At 39.3% G+C, this 22,049-nt stretch overlaps 1 protein-coding gene across 5 annotated transcripts in view; it reads right to left on the bottom strand.

The window, feature by feature from the left end:
• The window catches only part of Ralgapa2 (Ral GTPase activating protein catalytic subunit alpha 2), a 281,098-nt gene that overhangs the window by 122,439 nt on the left and 136,610 nt on the right, over positions 1-22,049 (bottom strand). For all 5 annotated transcript variants that reach the window (XM_035446794.1, XM_027421594.2, XM_035446793.1 and 2 more), the window contains one exon: positions 1,477-1,605. In XM_035446794.1, coding sequence (XP_035302685.1) covers positions 1,477-1,605 — 129 coding nt within the window. The remainder of the gene's footprint in view (positions 1-1,476; positions 1,606-22,049) is intronic.

Raw genomic sequence — 22,049 nt, 5'->3', positions numbered from 1 at the left:
ACGGCTGTACTGATTTACATTCCCAAGAGTATACAAGGATTCCCTTTCCTCCATATTTTCAACAGCACTTATTTTCCTTTGTGATGACAGCAACTCTTAACAATGGAAATTATTATCTTGTGGTTTTACTTTGCATTTCTGGTTAAAAATGCTGAGCATTTTTTTATATGCCCATTGACCAATGTATGTTTGGAAGGTTACTTTAAATAGCTCATCTAGGCAAAAGATCCATGTCCACAGGGAGTTTACCATGTGTGGTGCTGTAGTATGTTCTACAGAAAAGCTCTTAGCAGGTAATAAAATTCTAAATAAGTACGATTCTTTTGCCTGTCTTGTAATTTTGTTACAGTGCTGACTTGTAGGGTTAACCCTCAATAAGAAGGTTCTTTGGGGATGATTTCCCCCAGTCCAGTAATAACACAGCAAAAAAAGTTGCCACATCTTTAAAAAAAAATTCAACATTTTCCTTCCTCTATTTTTCCCTTTTCTCAGTTTTCCCTTTTGTTCTTATCTCTTCCTTTCTCTTTATTTTCTAATTTAGCCTTATAAGAAGACATTAAGGCATAAAAATACTATTACAAATTATCAGTTTTATAAGTACTAAATCACCCAATGGAAAGTGAAAGATTAACCATGTATCAGACAAAATTCAGCATTGCAACTACTCACACTGACAAATACTCACACTGGCAAATACAGAATACTCATAGTCTTTACAGAGGTTGAGGGGTGGTGACTCACTAGATTAGTAGTTTGTACATAAAGCACAAGCGGGAAAGGCACTTTACACCTAAGTGGAAGTGCTGTCTCACAGTCCTGAGACACCGACTGAAGAGTGCAGGTAAAGAGGGTGGGAATAACTTCCTCTGTGGCCCACTTGCTTCTAATTTATTAGAAGAATGAGTACAATCCAGAGTTTTCCCACACATTAATAATAATAATATATACTCATTACTAATAAAAAGTTAGTGCTCTAATATTTTAAAGGCTAGAGTGTATCTCAGTAGTAGAATGTAAATTTAACATACAAGAGGCCCTGAATTTGATCCCAAGGACTACAGACTTCTATTTCTTTCTATGAGACTCACAGTAACCAAACTAAATTTAACAAAACAACAACACATTACTTTGAACATACACTTGAATTCTCTCTTTATGGCATTTATGTCCATAATGCCATTTACTGGCGAATACTAATAAGGGTCTGTAAGACAGGCCCTGTTTTCCTGTAAATGTGTTGACATATTAGTGGGGATATGATTTCTCACACTTTGGCCTTTTGATGAAACGCCTCTCCAGTACCAGTATGTCATCTTATCCTACAATTTCACAGATCAGCTGCCAGGGTATCTACTCTGAGAGCCCAGTTTCACATTGCACTAATGAGTCAACACCTGTTAGAGTGGAGAAATCTGAGCCTTGTTAGCAATTGTGAAGTCTCCCAGGAGCTGGGATACTGAACATTGTCATACTCACCAACAACATGTCTGCACTGAGGACCCTGGCAGCAGCAGTGATAAAGTCCCCCACCAGCATAGAGAAACCAGGCAAACCCAGGGAGAAAAAACGGGGTGAACAGTTTCTTATGATAGTATTTAAGACATCCTGGAAAGAAAAATAAGGAAACATAACTGTAATTTTAAGAACAAAATTCCCAAGTGGTTTCTTTGTGTACATCATGCATGACCACCATAAGATAACACAGCACAATGATAGTTCTCTCCTCCACCCTCCCCCCCAGACGGGGTTTCTCTGTGTAACTTTGGAGCCTGTCCTAAGTCTCACTCTGTAGACCAGGCTGGCCTCAAACTCACAAAGTTCTTCTGCCTCCGAGTGCTGGGCTTAAAGGCATGTGACACCACTGCTTGGCTACAATGATAGTTCTTTAAGCCAAAGAGTGCAGGGGGTGCCTAACTCCAATGGTTGCTGTATGTATCTCTTGTTAAGGGGAATGGAGACAACAAACTCTAAGATGACTTATCCAATGCCATCCTGTGGCATTGAGGCTTGCTAATCTGTCCTGTATCCCACCTGACAATGGGCTCCTTGGACAAGCTACAGGACTCCTGAGATAGACATATAAGTAAAATCTACCAACACCCATAAAATAAGAACTGGGCTCTGTCTTTAGTTTCAATCCCCAGAAGCTAAAGCACATTATTAGAGGATCTTATAGGCAAAGGGATGGAAGTTTCAGGCACTAAGAAATGGCAGTGTGGTCAGTGCTAAAATAATGCTCTTATATGCACGAGGCACTGAGGTCAGGCAGTTGCCACAGATCTGATGTGCATAGGAGGTGCAAACACAAAGCCAACAACAGCCATTTGCCAGAGCTCAGCATCAGGAGCATCTCCCAGCCAGCTCTCCATCCTGTAGCTATAATGGACTCCTGTGGAGGGCTGGCTGGCCCCCAACCCCCAGTCCCTCATTCCCGCCTGTGCCGGCTCAGATCCACCACAGGACAGTGTTCACACCATCATGGCCAGGCCCCCCTCTGAAGCCATCTGTGTGAGTGTGTGCATATATAAGTGGGATTAGAATGAAAACTACAATCTTCTTTTACACAGATTCTGGCTAGGCACATAAATCAAACCTACCACACTGAAGTACTTTAGTTATGTGATTTACCATTGTGCAACTGATAGTATCAATAACAAGTAAATAGCAAAACTTAAGAACCTTAGCTGTCAGTGTGGCCATCTGAATAAGCCCTTCAAAATAGTCCTGGCTTAACTATTAAATTAGAGCAAAGCATAGCAACATGCTAATTTCCAAAGTTATATTAAGCCTTTTGTAAGATTCACCTCATTTCACAATTTGTCTTCTTAAACACAACTTACATGTGCTCACAAAACATTTTCCCAAGACACTTTTCTTATAGCAGATTCATTTAATTTATATAAATAACACTATGTCTATGCTTCAAATGATCATAGAATAGTTAGTGTTCACATATGATAAGCAGTTTAGCTTAAAACTTAAAAGTTTTGCCATTTCAGTGGACTTTTTTTTACATAAAAAATGAACAGATAAACATGATTTACAGATGAAAGATGAGGCAGGTGGATAGACAGATAGATAGATAGACAGACAGATAGATAAATAGATGATAGATAGATAGATAGATATATAAAAGGAAGGAATGGAAGAAAAACCAGAACCAAGGTTTTTCCCCAGTTAATATTTAAGCCTGCTTTAATCATGTCCTGCGATACACTTTAGGGTGCCTATCAGCCAAGACAAACATTCTCTGGGCTGAGCAGATGGATGCTGCTAGTTAGAAAGTGTGTGGTAGACTTAGGCTCCAGTAGTGGAACAAAAGATCTACCTTTTTCATAATTAAGCCTCTGATTAATGCCCTGGGCTCCTCACCACACACCTGTAATTACTCACAGAGGTATGCATTGTGCTGGGGCCTTGTCTCAGAATATCAGGCATCAAGCTATCCAGCAGCAGATGGAAGCACATTTCTGTTGACATATGCTGCAATGAAAGGATTCGTGCAAACCTGGCTAGCAAGGTAGCAGAATGCCATGCATCTGAAGATTAATAATGCAAACAGCCATGATGTTAGCTTTGTTATGTTTGCGTTAATTCCATCTGTTGAGACGAGGAGCTAAAACCCTGAAGCCTATGGGTTTTTTAAATCTTTAGCACACTAAACTCAAATGAGCCATTTTTACCACTGGAATTTAGAATTTTGGTTTAAAGATGGTTTTCAGGAATAGGTTTTTAGGAATTAGGAACTGAATCATTTAGCAATCTGAAACGGTAATTTGTAAAACTTGCTTCACTGGTACATATGCATAAAGACCTAGAAAAAAAAACTACATTCAGAAGAAACTACAAAATTGTCACTGGTGCTAAAGACAGCAGATACACATGTAGTTGAGATAAAGTCAGAGGGCTCACCCAGTCCCTGGATCTGGGCCAGTGACTTCAACTGAACCTGCTTCTATGGGCAAAGAGATGGGAAAGAGAGGGACAATAACAGATGGCAAGCCTACCCTACTTGCCACCCACGTAAGGCAGAGCCTGGAGGGAAAGTGTGTCTCTGCTGTAGTCACCAAAGACAGCACTGGGGCAGGGTTAATGTGGGGGTTAAAGAGGGGGCCATATGACCAGTCAGCCAAATTACTGCCACATGCTGGCTTACTTTGCTTATCTACACTGAAATGGAGCAGTCCAAAGGGTCTATCTTTGAGATAACACTTTAAAATTAGGAATAGCCACATGGTACTCAGGAGAGCATCTGCCATCCATGTTCCCAACAGAGGGCCATGCACGGTGAGCTCCATTCACTCCTACTAGAGAAATCATTCTTTCACCCCACTTCTCCACCTCAAGGTATTAGGATCAATCTCTGGAAATACAAAACAAAGTCTTCTTGATTCTGATAGTTTATTCTCGGCCTACAGGGCTTTATATATGAACAAGACAAAATGGCAGTTACCATACACCCATCACTCAAGGAGCAGCTCTCAGGTCTTTGTAGTACCCTCCCTCTAAAACATGACTAGTCTAGTACGTGTTTTCAAACTGACTCACTTTTTCAAAACTTAAAAATTATACTGGAAAACACCCTTTGTCAGAAACAGAATATATTCCTTAAAACCAATATAATAAACAAGCAAATGATGCTGAATTTCTTACTAAAATATCACTAGCTGCCAGAAACTCTTAGTTTGAGACAGGCACCGTTCCTTTAAAACAGTGGTTTGCAATGCCACAGGACCCACCTCCACCTGGCCTGAGAATGTCATAAGAACAGATTGTGTTGGGAAAGGGGCTGTTATTCTCACTGAGAGATCCCTACTCTCAAGGGTGCTTCCACTATAACCACTGCTGGGAAATTTTCCTGTGTTCAAACTCTCTCTATGAAGAACCCTAGAACTGAGGCCACAAGGCCTGAGTTAGAGACTATGGGCCACCCCTGGAACAGCATATTTCTCTCTTCCCTAAGATGGGAAGGACACCTCCTTAATGAGCAGTAGGCACTAGGATGCAGATGTGAACAGTGTTGCCAGCAAACAGTGTTTTTCAAAAAGGAAGAATTTGTACTTCATAGAACTGACTTCTTAGGTTTAGTCCATATAATTTGTTGAATGAATGTTTAATGACCTGTAGAGGAAGGGTATTTCAAAACATTCCAGAGATAACATAGACAAGTCTCTTTGATCATATTAAATTAAAAAGCTCCAGCAACCAGTTCCCTAAAATAACCTCTTTAACAAGCAATTAGAGATCTTGTATATAACTTTAGGATAAAAAATGGAAGCAAAATCGGTATCTTTGGGTTCTTTAATGTTTATCCTTTTGAGGAATTCTAGATCCTACCTGAAACAAGTGAGTCTGGTAGCAAGAACTGGCTTTTTTCTATACATTCTAAACAGACTAAACAGGAAATTAAACTAAACAACAGGCTTAGTGGCAAATGGAGTCTGGAACAGGATTCAGGTTTATTCTTTTAAGTTGACTAGGACGGAGAAGACAAACTTTGTTTTTGCTGGAAAGAAACCACTCTTTGAACTGTTGCCACACAGTGAGCAGGACCCACAGTGGCATTTTCTCCTGTTTTAGTGTGTGCTCCATGTTGAGTGCTTTCAAAAGCTAAACTGTAAGATGATAATTGTGGCTTTGCAGCTTATCACAAGGTTCAGGCTTATGAGAAAGCGACTGGTGAGAACATCTGTCTCTTATCACTGATCTTGCAAAAAATCAGGTAATTCAAATAGAGGCGTGTTGTTTCCTCTCCTCCAAAGCACAGTTCTATAAACACAAACTACATCCAGCCCCTCAAATGAATCGCTTTAATTGAACGCTATGTACACAGTAACTGGAAAAACTATGAGTGATAAGGAAAGCATATGGTGACAGCAGCACAAATTGGCTTACTCATTCTGCACAGGGCTGCTTCTTTAGTTCTCATATAATTGACCTTTAGAATGATAAATGTGTAAAATAATTTTGTTTATTACAGCTCGAAACCTTCCAACAATTACACAAAATGAAAATTTAAAAGGAAGGATTCCTTCTGGAAGCATTTCCATTGTTTACATAATTGCACAGCTATAATTTCGTGCTTGTGTTGTTATGGAAAATAAAAAAAGGGCCATTACTGGCCATTTCAATTCAAAATATTGCACAGTAGTGTCAAAAATGGGGGCAAATGTTCACTTTACTACAGTTTAAAACGGATTAACCCTGTATAGCTAACACATCGGCATAGCATTCTTTGAAACACAAAAGTGTAGAAGTCGCCATCCTTCCTGTATTGGCGATGTGGCGGCTATGCTTTCACACCAATCACATGTATATTTTTCACTTAATATTTGCTCATGACCTAGCAGATAATGGCTGTAACACAATAGCCAGCCATCTGTCTCCCTGCCTTTCCTTGGAGGACTTCTGCCTGCTTCTCCAGAGCAAACAGATCTGGTTATCCCACCTAAAGTCACTGAGGTCCTCTGTGAGGCTAAGCAGTCATTAAGAAATAAAATCTGTGTGTGCAAAATCATTTAGCTCCTCATTTGGCTTTTCCTTTTAAGAAATGCTACACATTAAAATGATTTCATTGCTACTTTCCAGGGTGCCTATCTTTTTTTTCTAGTATAGACCACAGGAACCTCTTATTTGGTAACATGGTAACCATTGGGATTTGTGTATCCCAGAAACCTGGTTAATTAAAAGGATACAACTCATTCCATACTTGGAAATAATACAGAAATACTTTTCACTTTAAGTGTGGCTATAATTTAAATTAACAACAGCTACAAACACAACCCTTTAATACCTTCAGGACACATTTGCAAATATCAGCTGTTACCGGATGTAACTATCCTAACAGATCAGGAACCTTCGAATTCTAGACCTGGCTTCTCTTCGGCTTTGCATACAACAACATCCTTCTAGAAACCATAAGCTGCTATCTGGTCTCTGGTGACAAAAATAAAACCTTGGTTATTATGTGCACCCTCCTCCTGACACAATGCCTTGCCAAGGCATAGCAGAACATGGCACCACTTTGAAACTGCAAATTACTCTCTAGATCTGAGCCAAATGATGCGTGGTATATGCCACACGTTCTCTGTGTAAATGGCCAAGTGGGATGCAGTTTATTTGGAGAAAAACAGCAGATTTTCAAAATGTGACTTCTGTGAGTGTGACTATGTCACTAAAGCCCAGAGAAACAGGGCAGAATAGAGTAATTGGGCTCAGTGGCTGGGACTCAAACACTCCTTGAGCTCTGTGACCTGAGGACTGTTGTGACATAGAGTTTCCAGGACAGTGACATGCACAGCAGATGGGAAGTGGTGTGTGTGTAAGACACTTCTGAAGGCAGAGAACTTCTTTGCCAGTCTCATGGTAATAGGTGGGCAGGGGGCAAAAGGCAGCCTGCAAGTTCAAAGGAAGTATCTCAAAGCCTGTTTATACCTGCTTTTACAACTAATCCTCAACTGCCAAGGAAAGCTCTGCTGGCCTTGGAAAAACAAGACTGGTGGGTTTGAAACACTGTACATAATTTTATCTTATAGTAGAGTTGGAAAGTCATCAGCCCTGTCGCAAATGCTGCTTCTTTTTGCTATTTAGAACAACTTTATTAAATACTTCATATGTAATAAAATCCATCCTATAATGTGTACAAAATAGCTTTTAGTATAGTCCCAGAATTGGGCAAACATCACCACTATCTAACTTGAGAACATTTTCATCACTCCCAAATGAAACCCAATGTCCATTAGCAGCCACTCCCTGCTTTCCCTCTATCCAAGTACCTGGCAACCACTAATCTGCCGTCTGTCTCTGTGGATTTGCTAGCTCTGGACATTTCAGAATAAGGAAGATTAGAGTGTAGAATTTATATCTGGCTTCTGCCACTTAACATGGTTTCAAGGTTTATCCTGTTTTATTTTTCATTTGCTTTTGTTGGAGATAATGTCCATGTAGCCCAGGCTGACCTCAAATTTACTATGTGGTTGAGGCTGGTCTTAAACTCCTGATACTCCTCTGCCTCCATCTCAGAATTGCTCGGATTATAAGTATAGGCTAACAAGTCTATAAAGGCTGTTTATAAAAATAACTAAATAATATTCCATTGTGTTAGTAGTCTTCATTTTCTCTTTTATTTTTGAGACTGGGTCTTATGTAGCCAAGGTTCCAGTAATCCCCTGCCTCAGCTTCTGAGGGCTAGAATTTCAAGTATGAAACCCACACCTGCCATGCTTATTATTTTATTAGTTGGTGGGCATGTAAGTTGTTTCTACCTTGGTGCTTGTCAACAGTGGAACTAGAAAGACGTATCTATTTAAGTCCTCCATTCTTTTATGTTTGGGCCATTGATTTGCTATTGAATTGTAGTGCTTCTTCCTACATTTTGGCCAGGAGACCTTTACTTGGCATGAGATTTGCAAAAAATATTTTAACTATTTTATGAGTCATCTTTTCACTTATGTGATATGTCCTCTGATGCATGGTAGATTTTAATTTTGGTAAAGAACAACCTATATTTTCTCTTTGTCTTTTGTTGATTGTCATTCTTAAGCCTTTAGTGTTACTTCCAAGATAGTCACTATTTCCTGTTTTACTTTCCTCTAAAAATATTATAGTTTTAGCTCTGACACATCATTTTTAGACCATTGATAAGCCAAATTTTGCATATGGTGTGAGGCTGAGATGGAGGCTAATTTCATTGTATATGTATGCTGTATCACATGTATGTGCATAAGTATGTGTGTCCATGTACACGCATAGAGACTAGAGAAGATTTTGGGTGACCTACTCTATCACCCTATGTTTTATTGTTATGAGACAAGGTCTTTCTCACAGGCTGCATGCAAGCCCCAGTGATCCTCCTGTCTCTGTCTCCAATAGCACTGGTGTTATAAACCAAGAGTGTCACTGCCTAGCTTTTACATGGTGCTGGAATCTGAACTCAGGCCCTCATGCTTGTACAGCAAGTACTCTTACCCAATGAATCATCTATCCAGCATCTAATTTTATCCCTTCCTATAAAGATGTCCAGCTGTACCAGCATCATGAGAAGAAATTACTTCTTCCTCTCTGTATTATTCTTGCACCTACATCAAAAACTAGTCAACCATAGATATATATGTTTTTTTCCATACTCTCAATTCTATTTTATTGCTCTATAGGTGTAACCACTTACTAATACTATACTATTTTAATAAGTTTTGAAATCAGAAACTATGAGTTCCTATGGTTCTTTTAAAAATACTATTTTGTCTATTCAGAACTCCCTGCAATTCAATGTAAATGTTAGGATCAGCTTTTATACTTATGCAAAAGAGGGCAATGGGATAATAAGGATTGTATTTAATCTGTAGGTCAGTTTTGAGAATATTATTGATATTATCTTCAGAGCTAGAAATGAGATATTTTCCATATGTTTATTTAGGTTTTAATTTTCGATAGCAGCATGCTTAGTTTGTTATGTTGATAAATTATATTTGCTTGGATAAGTTTATCTCTGAATTTTCATCTTTTAAGACCACTATAAATGGAATTATAATTTTATTTAATTTCATTTTCAAATTTTCCATCACTGATATTTAGAAATATAATACAGTAGTTCTTATATATTAACCTTGTAACTCTTAAACTTACAAAAGTAACTTATTAGATCTAATAACATGTATTCTATGCATATATATAGAATAATGTATATGTATGCATCATATATGTGTGTGTATTTTCTTAGTTACCCATCCTAAGCAATTACAAGACTGCAGGGGTTGGGGGCGTTAATTTTAGCTAACACCTTGATTGGATTAAGAGACAACAGAACATTACTGATGTATGCCTCCAGGAGTGTCAGTGAGGCATTTCCAGAGAGAGAAGATTGTTTCCCCAACTGAAGAAAAGGTGGGGAAGGATAAAATGAGCTTCCTGTTCAAGCACAGACCATGCTGCTCCTGCCAGCAGGTCTGGATTTCTTTGAACTGTGAGCCAAAATAAATTCTCCCTCATTTACATATTTGGTAACAGTGGAAAGTAACTAATAGAACACTTTGGAATAGAGGTGGGGAAAACCCACATCCTTGATTTGCTCTTTGACATTAGAGGGATGTAGTAGTTTAATGAGGTAATGTATTATTTCTTTGGTGGGAAGGCATCCAGATACTATAATGTGACATCTAAACCCAGACAAACATGTATTCAAAATAGTTTTGGGGTGTGGCAAATTAGTGATTTTCACAAGAATGTGTACACTACTGTGATGTCAGCACCACCAAGAGAGAGTGTACCTTCTATCACTTGACCCAATTAATTTCCTTAGCCTTAGTGCTCAGTCACATGAACAAAACATAAAACCGACTAATACAACTCCATGCTTAACTGCTCATGGGTCATGAGGTTACTGTTGTCTTTATGTGAACTTCCTTCAATAGGCAGGTCATAGCCCACTAAGAAACTGACAGGAAGATGGCAAAACCATTTACAATTCCTTATAATAAAAACTGTTGAGGGTCACAGAAAGAAGTGACTTACAACATGCACAAATAGGACCTCAAAGACACTGGCTTACCAATCTCTCAATCATCACCCCATAAGCCTCAAATCCACAGCACTGCAGTTTGTACAATAGCCTGGATTAATGAGGTTGATGCAAATGCAAAAGAGCAGTTATTAACTCCTCAATTTAGACCTCAGTAAATGAGGGCTGCAATGAGCTGTTGCCAGCAAATGACAGCAGTAGGAGGGACTTGGCTATAGTATAGCATTCTCTAATCACTGGTCACTGATACAGCCTGACAAAATTAGACTATATATACTTGATGGTCACAGCTGAGGGATAGGCAGGTATACATCATCAAGGAAATTTCTAGGGCTCAGAAAGCAGGGCAGGAGGTTGGAAGACACTTGTTCTTTGGGAGATATCCAACTTCTGGTTTTAGTAAACTCTGTGTCCTTTACCTGACTATTGTGCAGCCTTTTATTAATGTTCTCCAGAGCAGCTAAAAGCAAAGGGTCACATGACCACCATCACAGAGGACAAAATGGTTAAAAGTATATTTTGGTAAACAAAAAAATGCATTTTGGTGCATTATCATATAAGCAATACCATTAGAAAAAAATAACACTGAGCCTGATGGTACATGTCTTTAATCCCAGCAATAAAAGGCATAAGTGGGTGGATTTCTATGAGTTCAATGCCAGCCCGATCAACAGTTCCAGACTAGCCAAAAACATTTAATGATACCCTATCTCAAAAAAACAAACTAACTGGGGCTGGAGAGATGGCTCAGTGGTAAAGAGTACTGACTATTCTTTCAAAGGACACAGGGTTCAATTCCCAGCGCACAAATGGCAGCTCACAACAGTCTGTAATTCCAGTTCCAGGGGATCTGACAGCCTCACACAGACATACATGTAGGCAAAACAATAATGCACATAAAACCACAATAAATAAATCTTTTGTAAAAAGCTAACAAAGAAAAAGAATTGCCAAAATAAGAAAAATAAGCCACATAATTAATACAGGTCCTAACAAGACAGACAACTAGACTATTCACAGGTTGACTGTTCACTCTGTCTCAGGAGTGCCTCCGTTTCTATCCCTAGAATGTTAAAAAAAAAAAAATAGTGGGTGATGCACACCTTTAATTCCAGCACTACATAAGTTCAAGGCCAGCCTGATCTACACAGCAAGTTCTAGGACAGTCAGGGCTATATAAAAAGCCCCCTCCCCCCCACCCCACCCCACCCCGTCTCAAAACTATAACAACAACAAAAGAAATTATTGGACCAAATCAGTCTTCACACAGTCAGGTTCTGCCTATGGCCACTAGCCACAAGGATACAGTTAAGATTTAAGGAGTATTGTCTAAGGTAGACACTAAGTAACCATTTCAACCTAATGCAGAAGTCCAAATTAGACCCAGCTGCCCACTTGCATTATAGTAGAATGAAGAAAAATCAGTTGGGAAAGAGCTCTCCTACTGAATTTAAACAACAAGGTATTTCATTTATCCCTTTGCAGCCATGAAAACTTAGAAAAGAAAAAAAATCTAGGATATCTACATTTGATCTTCTCACTTTACAGAAATAGAGAAGAGGATCAATCAAGGCCAGTGGCTAAGGAAGGTGTAGACATAAACAAAAGCAAGCTCCCCTTTCAATGTTAATCCAGGGTCAATGAGGCACCATTTGAAATGTGTCCATAACACAGAACACAGAACCACCCTGAGGACCTGATTTAGCTCTGAATTGTGCTTTCACCTCACTTGTTTTCCATAATCAACATTTAAAGTTACTGTGGGATGAGAGACAAAGACAAGAGCCTTCCTAGAAACTCACAGGCCAGCTGACCAGGTGTTAATATGCAGCAGCAGACAGCAGAGACCCTGTCTCAAACAAGGTAGGAGAGGGCCCACGTCCGATCTGATCCCCACAACCATACCATGACGCCTGAGCACCCATGAAAGCACACACACACACACACACACACACACACACAACACACACACACACACACACACACACACACTCTACTGAAGTCAGTAAGTCCTACAAGTTTAAGCCTACTGCTCTCAAGGAAGGAATATCACAGCAAACTGTATCATCAAATGTTATCATCAAAAGAAAACCAGGTATTCCACAAATACCTTCTTCTTCAGACACTGCTGGAGAGAAATTGTGTTGGGTATGCATTCTGGTGTGAGCCAGAGCACCAGAGGCAGCCTATAGGAAGAAGCCAAGACATTTAGTAGTAGTCCAGCAGGAATGTGAGATTTCCATTTTTCTTCTCAAAATGAGCACTAGAGGACACACAGTAGCTGTGACTCTGGTGCTCTTTCAACTGTGGCCCAACTCCGCTCCAAGGCTCTGTGCTGATGCCATCAAGGGCGAGTTGCCCCTGTTTAAATGTTTCCTTCTCATACTGAAATCAGGAAACAGATTCTCGGGGTTAGAGGAAAGTGAACTTGCCTCATGTACTGGGTTTTGCTGGGCTGTTTCCTAAAGATAAAGTATTTCTGCTAGAGCTTTCCCCTGATTTCTAGTATGTTCTCAAATCAGAAAAAAATACATTTATAACATGGTTGCTATTCTGTTTTAGTGTAGAAGAATACACAATGTATATTCTCTAGTTCTCTTATAAATTATCCCCAAATAAATAAGTAAATAAATTATCCCAGCTGCACATAAAAGCAAAATTGAAGCTCTCAATATTTTTGTTCTCTTAAACAAAACAAAACAAAGGTAAACCTATGGTCCTTTAGTTACAGGCCACAGACTACTCTATGGATGTGGCCTCAGGCATAAAGAACCATGCAGAAGATTCTCAGGGAACATTTTAGTTTCTCATTGTACAAGAGGATGATCACCTGATTTTGTTTTCACTGTTTGCAATTTAACTTGTGTTAGCTTACAAGAATGGTTGGATTTTGGGAGAAAAATGCTTTAAAGAGGGCTGGAGAGATCTTGAGGAGTTAAGAGAGCTTGCTGTTCTTGCAGAGGACTGCGTGTGGTTTCCAGCACCCATGTCAGACAGCTTATAATTGCTTGTAGCTATAGCTCCAGAGGATCTAACGTATGCTTTTGGTCTCTACAGGCACCTGTACATATTCACACACACACACACACACACACACACACACAGAGAGAGAGAGAGAGAGAGAGAGAGAGAGAGACAGAGACAGAGACAGAGAGACAGAGAGAGAGACACACACACACACACACACACAGAGAGAGAGAGAGAGAGAGAGAGAGAGAGAGAGAGAGAGAGAGAGAGAGAGAATTGTGGGATATAGTTTAAGATGTGTTACACTGGTTTATCCTGTGGAATATTTAATGACGCAGAGAAGTGTTACATTCTTTTAGACTGCATTTGTTTAACTCTGTGTAGCTGTGTTACTTTGCCTGTCTAAAACACCTGATTAGTCTAATAAAGAGCTCAACGGCCAAAAGCTAGGCAGGAGAGGGACAGGCAGGGCTGCCAGGAGGAGAGAATAAATACAAGGAGAAGAAGGAGAAAGGGAGGAGCATGAAAGGGAGAAGGAGAGAAGGACACCAGGGGCCAGCTACCATTCACACAGCCAGTCATGGAGTAGGAAGGAAATAAAGAATATAGAATAAAGAAATGTAAAAAGCCCAGAGGCAAAACATGAAAGAAGAAAAACAGCATAATTTAAGCTAGAAAAACTGGCAAGAAACAAGCCAAGCTAAGGCCAGGCATTCATAAGTAAAATAAGCCTTTGTATTTATTTGATAGCTGGGTAGCAGGCCCCAGAAGAGTAAAAACAAACAAACAAACAAAACAAAACTACAACACAAAAAGTAAAAATAAAATTTAGGAAAAAAATGCCTAATGAAGCTAACCCTATTATCTTGTTTCTGTGGAAAACCTTAAGTCACAGCAAAGGACACCATCATTTACCAAGTGGCAGCCTAGAGAATAGGAAAAGATATTTACTAACTCCACATCTGATAGAGGACTAATACCCAAAATATATAAAGAACTCAAGAAACTAGACGTTAACAAACCAATTAAAAAATGAGGTACAGATCTAAAGAGAGAATTCTAAAAAAAAAAAAAACAAAAAAACAACAACAAAAAAAACCAAAAAACAAAAAACAAACAAATGGCTGAAAAACACTTATCAAAACTACTTTGAGATTCCATCTTGTACATGTCAGAATGGCTAAGATCCATAAAATAAGTGACAGCTCATGCTAGCAAGGATGTGGAATAAGGGGAATACTTATCCATTACTGATACAAGTACAAACTTATACAGCCACTATGGATCAGTGTGGCATTGCCCAGGAAGATGTGAATCGATCCACCTCAATACCAAGCAGTAACAATGTTGGGCATACACCCAAAGGATGATTCATCCTACCACAGAAACACCAGCTCAACCATGTTCATTACTGCTCTATTCACAAGAGCCAGAAATTGGAAACAACCTAGATATTCCTCAGCAGATGAATGAATAAAGAAAATGTGGTACATTTACACAATGGAACATTACTCAGATGTTAAAAAAATGAAATTCAAAGGCAAACAGCTGGAACTAGAAAAAATAATCCTGAGTGAGGTAACCCAGACAGAAAGACAAACATGGTATGTATGTGCTTATATGTAGACATTGTTAAATCAATGTTAACTAAATGACAACCAAACTCCAATCCATAGAAACACAGAGGTTAGGTATAGAGTAAGTGACTGGGGGAGACAGATCTCCCTAGGAAAGGGAAATAAAATAGGTAGTTATGGATGGATGGAAGTGGGAACTAGAATGAAAAGATCAGGTGGAAAGGAGGAGGCGAGAGGGTGATGAGGGAGGGAATATGGGGAGACACAGCTAAATTTAAGGGCCATTTGAAAAGTAATATGAAAACCTAATTCAGTAGGAGTTTTTTTTTTAATGTATACATGTATTAAGGTGATCTAAATGAAATTGCCAAATAATGCAGGGGACAGAGCCCCAACTGTGGCCATCTCTTGTCACAAATGAAGCTTCCAATACTGGGATTGAGCTACATTTGTTGGCCAAAGTGGTCCTAGGGAGCTGTTCTCCACAAACTGATGGCAAGGCCCCATTGCTGAAGACAGCACCTACACAATTCCCTGAACATGGAAAAATTGAGCTAGAGCCTACATAGAGCCTTCCCCACTGTGTGCTAGCTCTATGGTACAGGAAAGTACTCTTCATGCTACCAAAGGAGAAATGTAAACACTAACCCAGCCATAAACCCTTTGATCTACAATGCTGTTCTGTCTGTAAGATATGTTAGTGCAATGCTAGTACAATGCTTTATTTGACTTAAGATCCATACCATGAGGTAGAATCTATACCTGGCATTGCTTGGGTGACCAACAACCAGAGACTGGATAGCCCAGAGACCTATGATAAAACCAAATACTACTGTTCTAAACAAAACATAGCAATAAAATGAATCCTAGTGACATTCTGCTGTATTTATAGATCAATGCCTTGTTCAGTCATCATCCGAGAAGCTTCCTTCTGTAGCTGATAGGAATAAATACAGACCCACAGGCAGACATTATGCAGAGTATGAGAGACCTTGGCGCACTCAGCCCTAAACAGGATATCTCCATCAAATCCTTCTCCCACTCAGGACTCAGGGAGCCCTGAAGAAGAGAAAGCAGAAAGAGTGTAAGAGACAGCGAGGATTGAGGATACCAAGAAAACAAAACCTTCTAAGTCAACAGGATCAATGAACATTTGAACTCACAGAGACTGAGGCAGCATGCACAGGGCCTGCACAGGTCTATGCCAGATGGGGTCCTAGAGCTGAAAGGAGTAGACACATGGCTCCATCCCTAATCCAGAAGCTATCTCTAATTGATAACCACTTATAAATGAAAATTTAGTTTTCTCCAATGGAGTCTCACTGGAGAAACAAACCATTCTTAAAGATAGGTTGCATGCCCAGCAGCAGATGGCCAACAGAAAACAAACTCAATGTCATCACAGGAGGTTCCTTTTCTCATGTCATGTTAGGGCTTTTCCTTGTTTATTTTATAAATATTATCTTATTTTTAACTTTAACTAAACTATATATACACATATACTACACACACAGAGACACAGACACAGACACAGACACAGACCCCCACACACACACACATATCCTTTTACTCTACAGGTCCTTTGTGTATATATTATAGTTTCTAGTTTAATGTTTTTATGACATTCCTGAGGGTAGGTCTCTGCCTATGTATCTTGTGCTTGTTCTTGGGCTCTTTTCCTTCTGTCTGTTTTGTCCTATCCTAATGTGTTGGTTTTTGTTTTATTTTATGGTATTATATTATAATCCCTTAGAAGCCTGTTTGTTTTCTAATGACAGGAAGGGGGCGGATCCAGATGGGAGGGGAGATGGGAAGGAAATGGGAGGAATGCAGGGAGGGGAAACCATAATCAGGATACATTATATGAGGGGGGTGGTGAAAAGGAGCTATTTTCAATAAAAGGAAAAGAAAAACCTACTCCTACCAAAATAAATAAAATATATAAACCCTAATATGAAAGCCAAATCACCCGACAACTTCCTACATAGACATTTTAATCATTTCTTCCCCTCTTTTCAGCAATGACTTCTCAAGACAGGAGACAGTTACATGTGCTTGAGTGAGCAGGCCAGAGCTCACAGCTTCTGTATGAGAACAACAAATGTGCCATGGAGATCAAGGGAGAAACCAACTAGATGACAAATGGCACTAAGTCTTGACAAAATGACCATGCTGCATGTGTTCAACAAACTCCAGTGTGGGTAACAATGGTAGATACTTTATTGTTATGCCTGCTTACTAGAAGGTTCTCTTTTGCTCATTTTTTTTTAGCTCACAAATACCTACCAGAGAATATTTTTCCATGGGAGGACAAAAGAAAAACTGTTGTTTATTGTTTCTTTAGAAAACAATGTTCTCTCTAAAATGTGTTCCAGTAAATAGCATTAATAGCTGAACAATCTGCAATCACCACACCACCACTTACTGTTATACAGTAAAAGAAATCAACAAAACAAAGAGGCCATTCCCCACAAGGAGAACACATTCTCACAGAAAGAAAACCTGCCACGTAAAATGCTTTTCTTGTATCTACCATGTCATTTATAAATTCTAAACCACAGTCATGACTGAAAACATTTTAAAGCCAACAATCTTTCCCCTGTAGATGGGAGCTTACATACCCTCTCTTCTCTAATATAACTTCAGTATACTGTAAGCTTCTAGAAGCCATCCCTCTGTCATGCTTCTTTGCCTAAAGAAAAACATGAATTCTCTTAAAAATCTCCAGTGTTCTACATAAGAAAAGATGATCCTGTAGGTAAGTGAACTATATCCTAAGCTTCAGGAGAACCAGCTGCAATGAGGGTACCAGTGACAACTGAAGGTCAATGTCTTCTATGAAAGACCCGGAGAGAACCACTGGGAACCCATTTCACAGACTAAGTAGCAAAGACAGCCACATAGCTGCTAGCTCAAGGGTACAGCCACTTATGGATGAGGCCAGGGCATAAGCCATGGCTGGATATTCCCTTTCCCAAGGCAACCCAAGAAAACCTTGACAGTCTGTGGGGCTACAGAGGTTTACACACTCACAGTTAGTCACTTGCCATGTTTGAATAGAAAATTGCACTACAAAATGTCTCTAGTAGTTGGGCAGATAGCTCAGTAGGTAAGAGTGCTTGCTTGCAATCATGAGGACCTAAATTCACCTCCTCATCACTCACATTAAAAGCCAGATCTGGGCACATGCGCCTGTAACCCCAGCATTGGTTTACTGGGGCTTGCTCGTGAGCCAGCATAGGTGGTAAATTCTAGGTTCAGTAAGAGGCTCTGTCTCAAGGGAATAAGGTATAGATGGCCAAAGTAGGATACTCTGCACACACATGCATGCATGTTCGCACACACTCACGCATGTATGAGCATGCACACACAAACACAAACACAAACACACACACACACACACACACACACACACACACACACACACACACACACACCTCCAGATCATAAGTCAGAATTTCCCTATCAGTCCCAGCTCAGAAAGTTTCCTTAGCTACTTAAAAAAGCAACTGTCTGTATCTCTGTGCTACCATTCCTCCTAGCAAGCTGTCCTCTTAGCCAGCCTTCCTCTCAGCTAGAGTGGCAAGGCCTTGGGTGGGAGGGAAGTGGTTATTAGTTCTAACTTGGCACCTTGAACTTTGAAGCTTCAGGCAAAATGTACCTCAAGTCATCTGCATATTCACCTGAATTAATCAGGTCATGTTTCACCTCTTAGGCTGACTTAAAACAAACAAACAAACAAACAAACAAACAAACAAAAACCCAACAATAAAGAACTTAGTTAGGTTTCACTAGTAAAATTCTTGAAAAACCTACTCAACTACTCTTCTAAGGCAGGATTCTCCTCTCCAGCACTGTTGATATTCTGGGTCATAGATTCTTCATAGGTCCTGTGCATGATGCTTCTACATACTAGATGCAAGTGAACCTCTGTCTGTCCCAGCTGTGACAACCAAAACTGTCTCTAGATATTGCCAAAGATCTCGGGGGTGGGGGCAGCCTGTCCCCAACCGCCATTCCCAGACTCACAGTTCTAGGGTGAGAAGCTGACTAAGCCTGTCACAGTACACAGTTAAAGCCTACTCTAAAACTGGTAGCTGGAGCCAGACTCTAAGGCAGCGAGGTGAGGTTGTTTTGGTTACCAACTCTGCCCCCACAATGACTGGTAGATGTGGAATGGGTTGGCACAAAGGGAAGCCTCCATTTTTTTCATGTCTACCATCTATCACATTTATATTTATCCTGTTTGGGAAAAGACAAGACAAAAGCCAAAGAATTCACTAAGGAAAGTTCTAGTGCCTTGATCCTTGGGAGAGGCTATAGTAAATAAAATGTACTTCTAAAAGAGGCTTCAGAGAAAAAGGATACTTAACCTATTTGTATTATGTTTGTATGTATTATGTCATGTTGAGTACATAAAAGATTTATGATAGAATATGCATGCTTCATATTCTTCATTGATTTTGCATTTACTTAAATGAAAAGCTTTACAGCCTTAAACCCAAGAGGTAAATCAAAGGTTGTGCTAGTTTCTGGCCTCTCAGGTGGACTCATTTCTCTCTAGAACAGTCTTCTGTGCTATTACCTTACACATTTTAAAGCTGTGAAACAAGTTCACTGCACACAGGTTAAACTACATAACTGAAACCTCTGCCATCTGTCACCTTCTATATATTTCCACTTTCCTTATTGAGGTATAAGCAGGCTTGGTAGATTAACAAAAATAATTGTTGGTTATATAGCCATAAAATAGAAGAAAAAAAAGAAAAGAAAGGAAAAGAAAAGCCCTTATTTAATTGTTTTGCTGCTGTCACCCATCTGAAGTCTCCATGGCCACTGATAGCTGAATGAAGTCTAATAAAATTTATTTTCCTTGATACCAAAGTTTGACAAATCCATAACTTGCACTTTTTCATGAAACTTGAGAAAGTTCTGGACCCACCTGATGGTATTCATTTACCATTCTGAATTGGTACAATATTATATAGTGTGAGAGGAATATGTACCATCTATCCCTACAACTATTAATTTTTCATCAATCCTTGTTAAAAGTGAAAAGTTTTGTATATTCATGAAGTAAACCCTTGTGTTGAGTAAAATATTAATTTGAATCAAGTGAATTTAAATGAATGCAATCATATTTTTTTCAAAAGGTTAAATGTTTTGAGTGTCAGATTGCAGCATGCATAGTAACAAAGCTGGCTAACAAAAACCATCAAACAACAAAGACCTTTAGACATTCTACTTCAATAACTGAGTAAATTTATAATTTGCACATCAACTGTTTGATTCCAACCAGGTTAGGAAATATGTTTTCAGCCAGGTGGTGGTGGCTCACCCCTTTAATAGAAGCACTCAGGAAGCAGAGGCATGTCGACCTTTGTGAGTTTGAGGCCAACCTGGTCTACAGAGCTAGTTCCAAGACAGGCAGGAATAAAAAGAGAAACCCTGTCTTGAAAAACCAAAAAAAAAAAAAAAAGACAGAAAGAAAGAAAGAAAGAAAGAAAGAAAGAAAGAAAGAAAGAAGAAGGATGGAAGAAAATGTGTTTTCATAGGTTAAAAAAATGTCACTGAATATCTTTCCCATATATTTCTAATTTCTAATAGGAAAGGACTCTTTGGGGATATACATGTGCCTGATGCTATGGCATCCAAGGTGAAGGAAGGTCGAGGCATAAGTCATTCAAATTTCACCACTGAGCCGTATTTCCTATCCTTACACGAGTTGATCTGTACTAGCACTCCACCTTCTGTGACAGTCTTCCTTCTCTTTCTCAACTCATCTTGCCTTTCTGAACTGACTTTGGCTTTGAGAAGCAAAGGGAACATTGCCAGGATGCTCTATCTTGTCAGAATACTTTCTGTTCAATACAGTATTTTACCTGCCCCCAATATTTGATATACATAAAATATATCTAAACAAAACACATAAAACATATATGTACACACAACCCATTTGTGTCTTAGTCATCACTAACCCTCATTAACTTGCTCCTGGGTTATTTTAATTCCCTTTTTGTTTTTTGCTGTAATCATTTTCACGTGATTATAATTCACCCCACATAATCACTGTGGTGTAAGTCCCTTAAAGTGTTGTGTTGTTTTTGGTTTTTGCTGTTGTTGGTCATGTTGAGTTTTGTGCTCCCAAACCACCAAAAGTTCTCCATTATCTATGGGATAAAAACTACTCAGTGCATGGAAGATTGAGCAGTAATCTTTGAAGCAAGGTACAAGGGTAATGCCTGTATTATCTATCTATGCCTCACTCTTCTGATGCTCCAGACAGTCTGGGGCCCTTTACAGTGTGACCCTGCCTGCTTAGTCATGTTCATGTTAGTTTCATCCACATATACTTGGCACTGAGTCAAAACTGCTCTAGTCATTGGTTCTGAGCATTGCTTGAGAAGTTCTGACATCTTGCATCCTGTTCTGTAAATACTGCCACAATTTAAGACCTTCTAAGTCCTGCCAAGTCAAATTTCCTCTGCAAGTCATTTGCAAACTAATTTAGCTAGAAGGACATTTAATGTCCAATTATCATTATTGGGATTTTTGCCAAAGTTAATGAATATTACAGATATTCACTTATGTATACCATACCTTCAAAACCCAGTTTTTTACAACCAATGGTAAGAAAAATATTGAATGCAATTCTTGAATCTTGTGACATATTTAGGAAAGAATGGTATGACCCTAACAATAAATATTAACAAGTAAACCAGAAAACCCAAGAATGCTCAAGTCTAACACTAGAAGACCCTTAAGGTCCTTTAGTGTAACTGATCCCTGAGCACTTGTGGTCAGGTGAGGCCCTATGACCAGAGAGTAGCAAAGCTGAGTCCTGTCCTCAGGTCTCATTGTTCTCAACAGGAGGATTGTCATCTATACAGACTGTGTATTAAAATCATTTTTAAGTCATATCCTGAAGCATAAAGATATAAGAGTCACTGTTACAACAAAAATAGATTGGGATTAGTCTCTTTTCCCTC

This window comes from Cricetulus griseus, chromosome 6 (genome assembly GCF_003668045.3).
Source record: "Cricetulus griseus strain 17A/GY chromosome 6, alternate assembly CriGri-PICRH-1.0, whole genome shotgun sequence".
Taxonomy (NCBI): Eukaryota; Metazoa; Chordata; class Mammalia; order Rodentia; family Cricetidae; genus Cricetulus; species Cricetulus griseus.
This window is presented reverse-complemented; position numbering and strand designations above follow the sequence as displayed.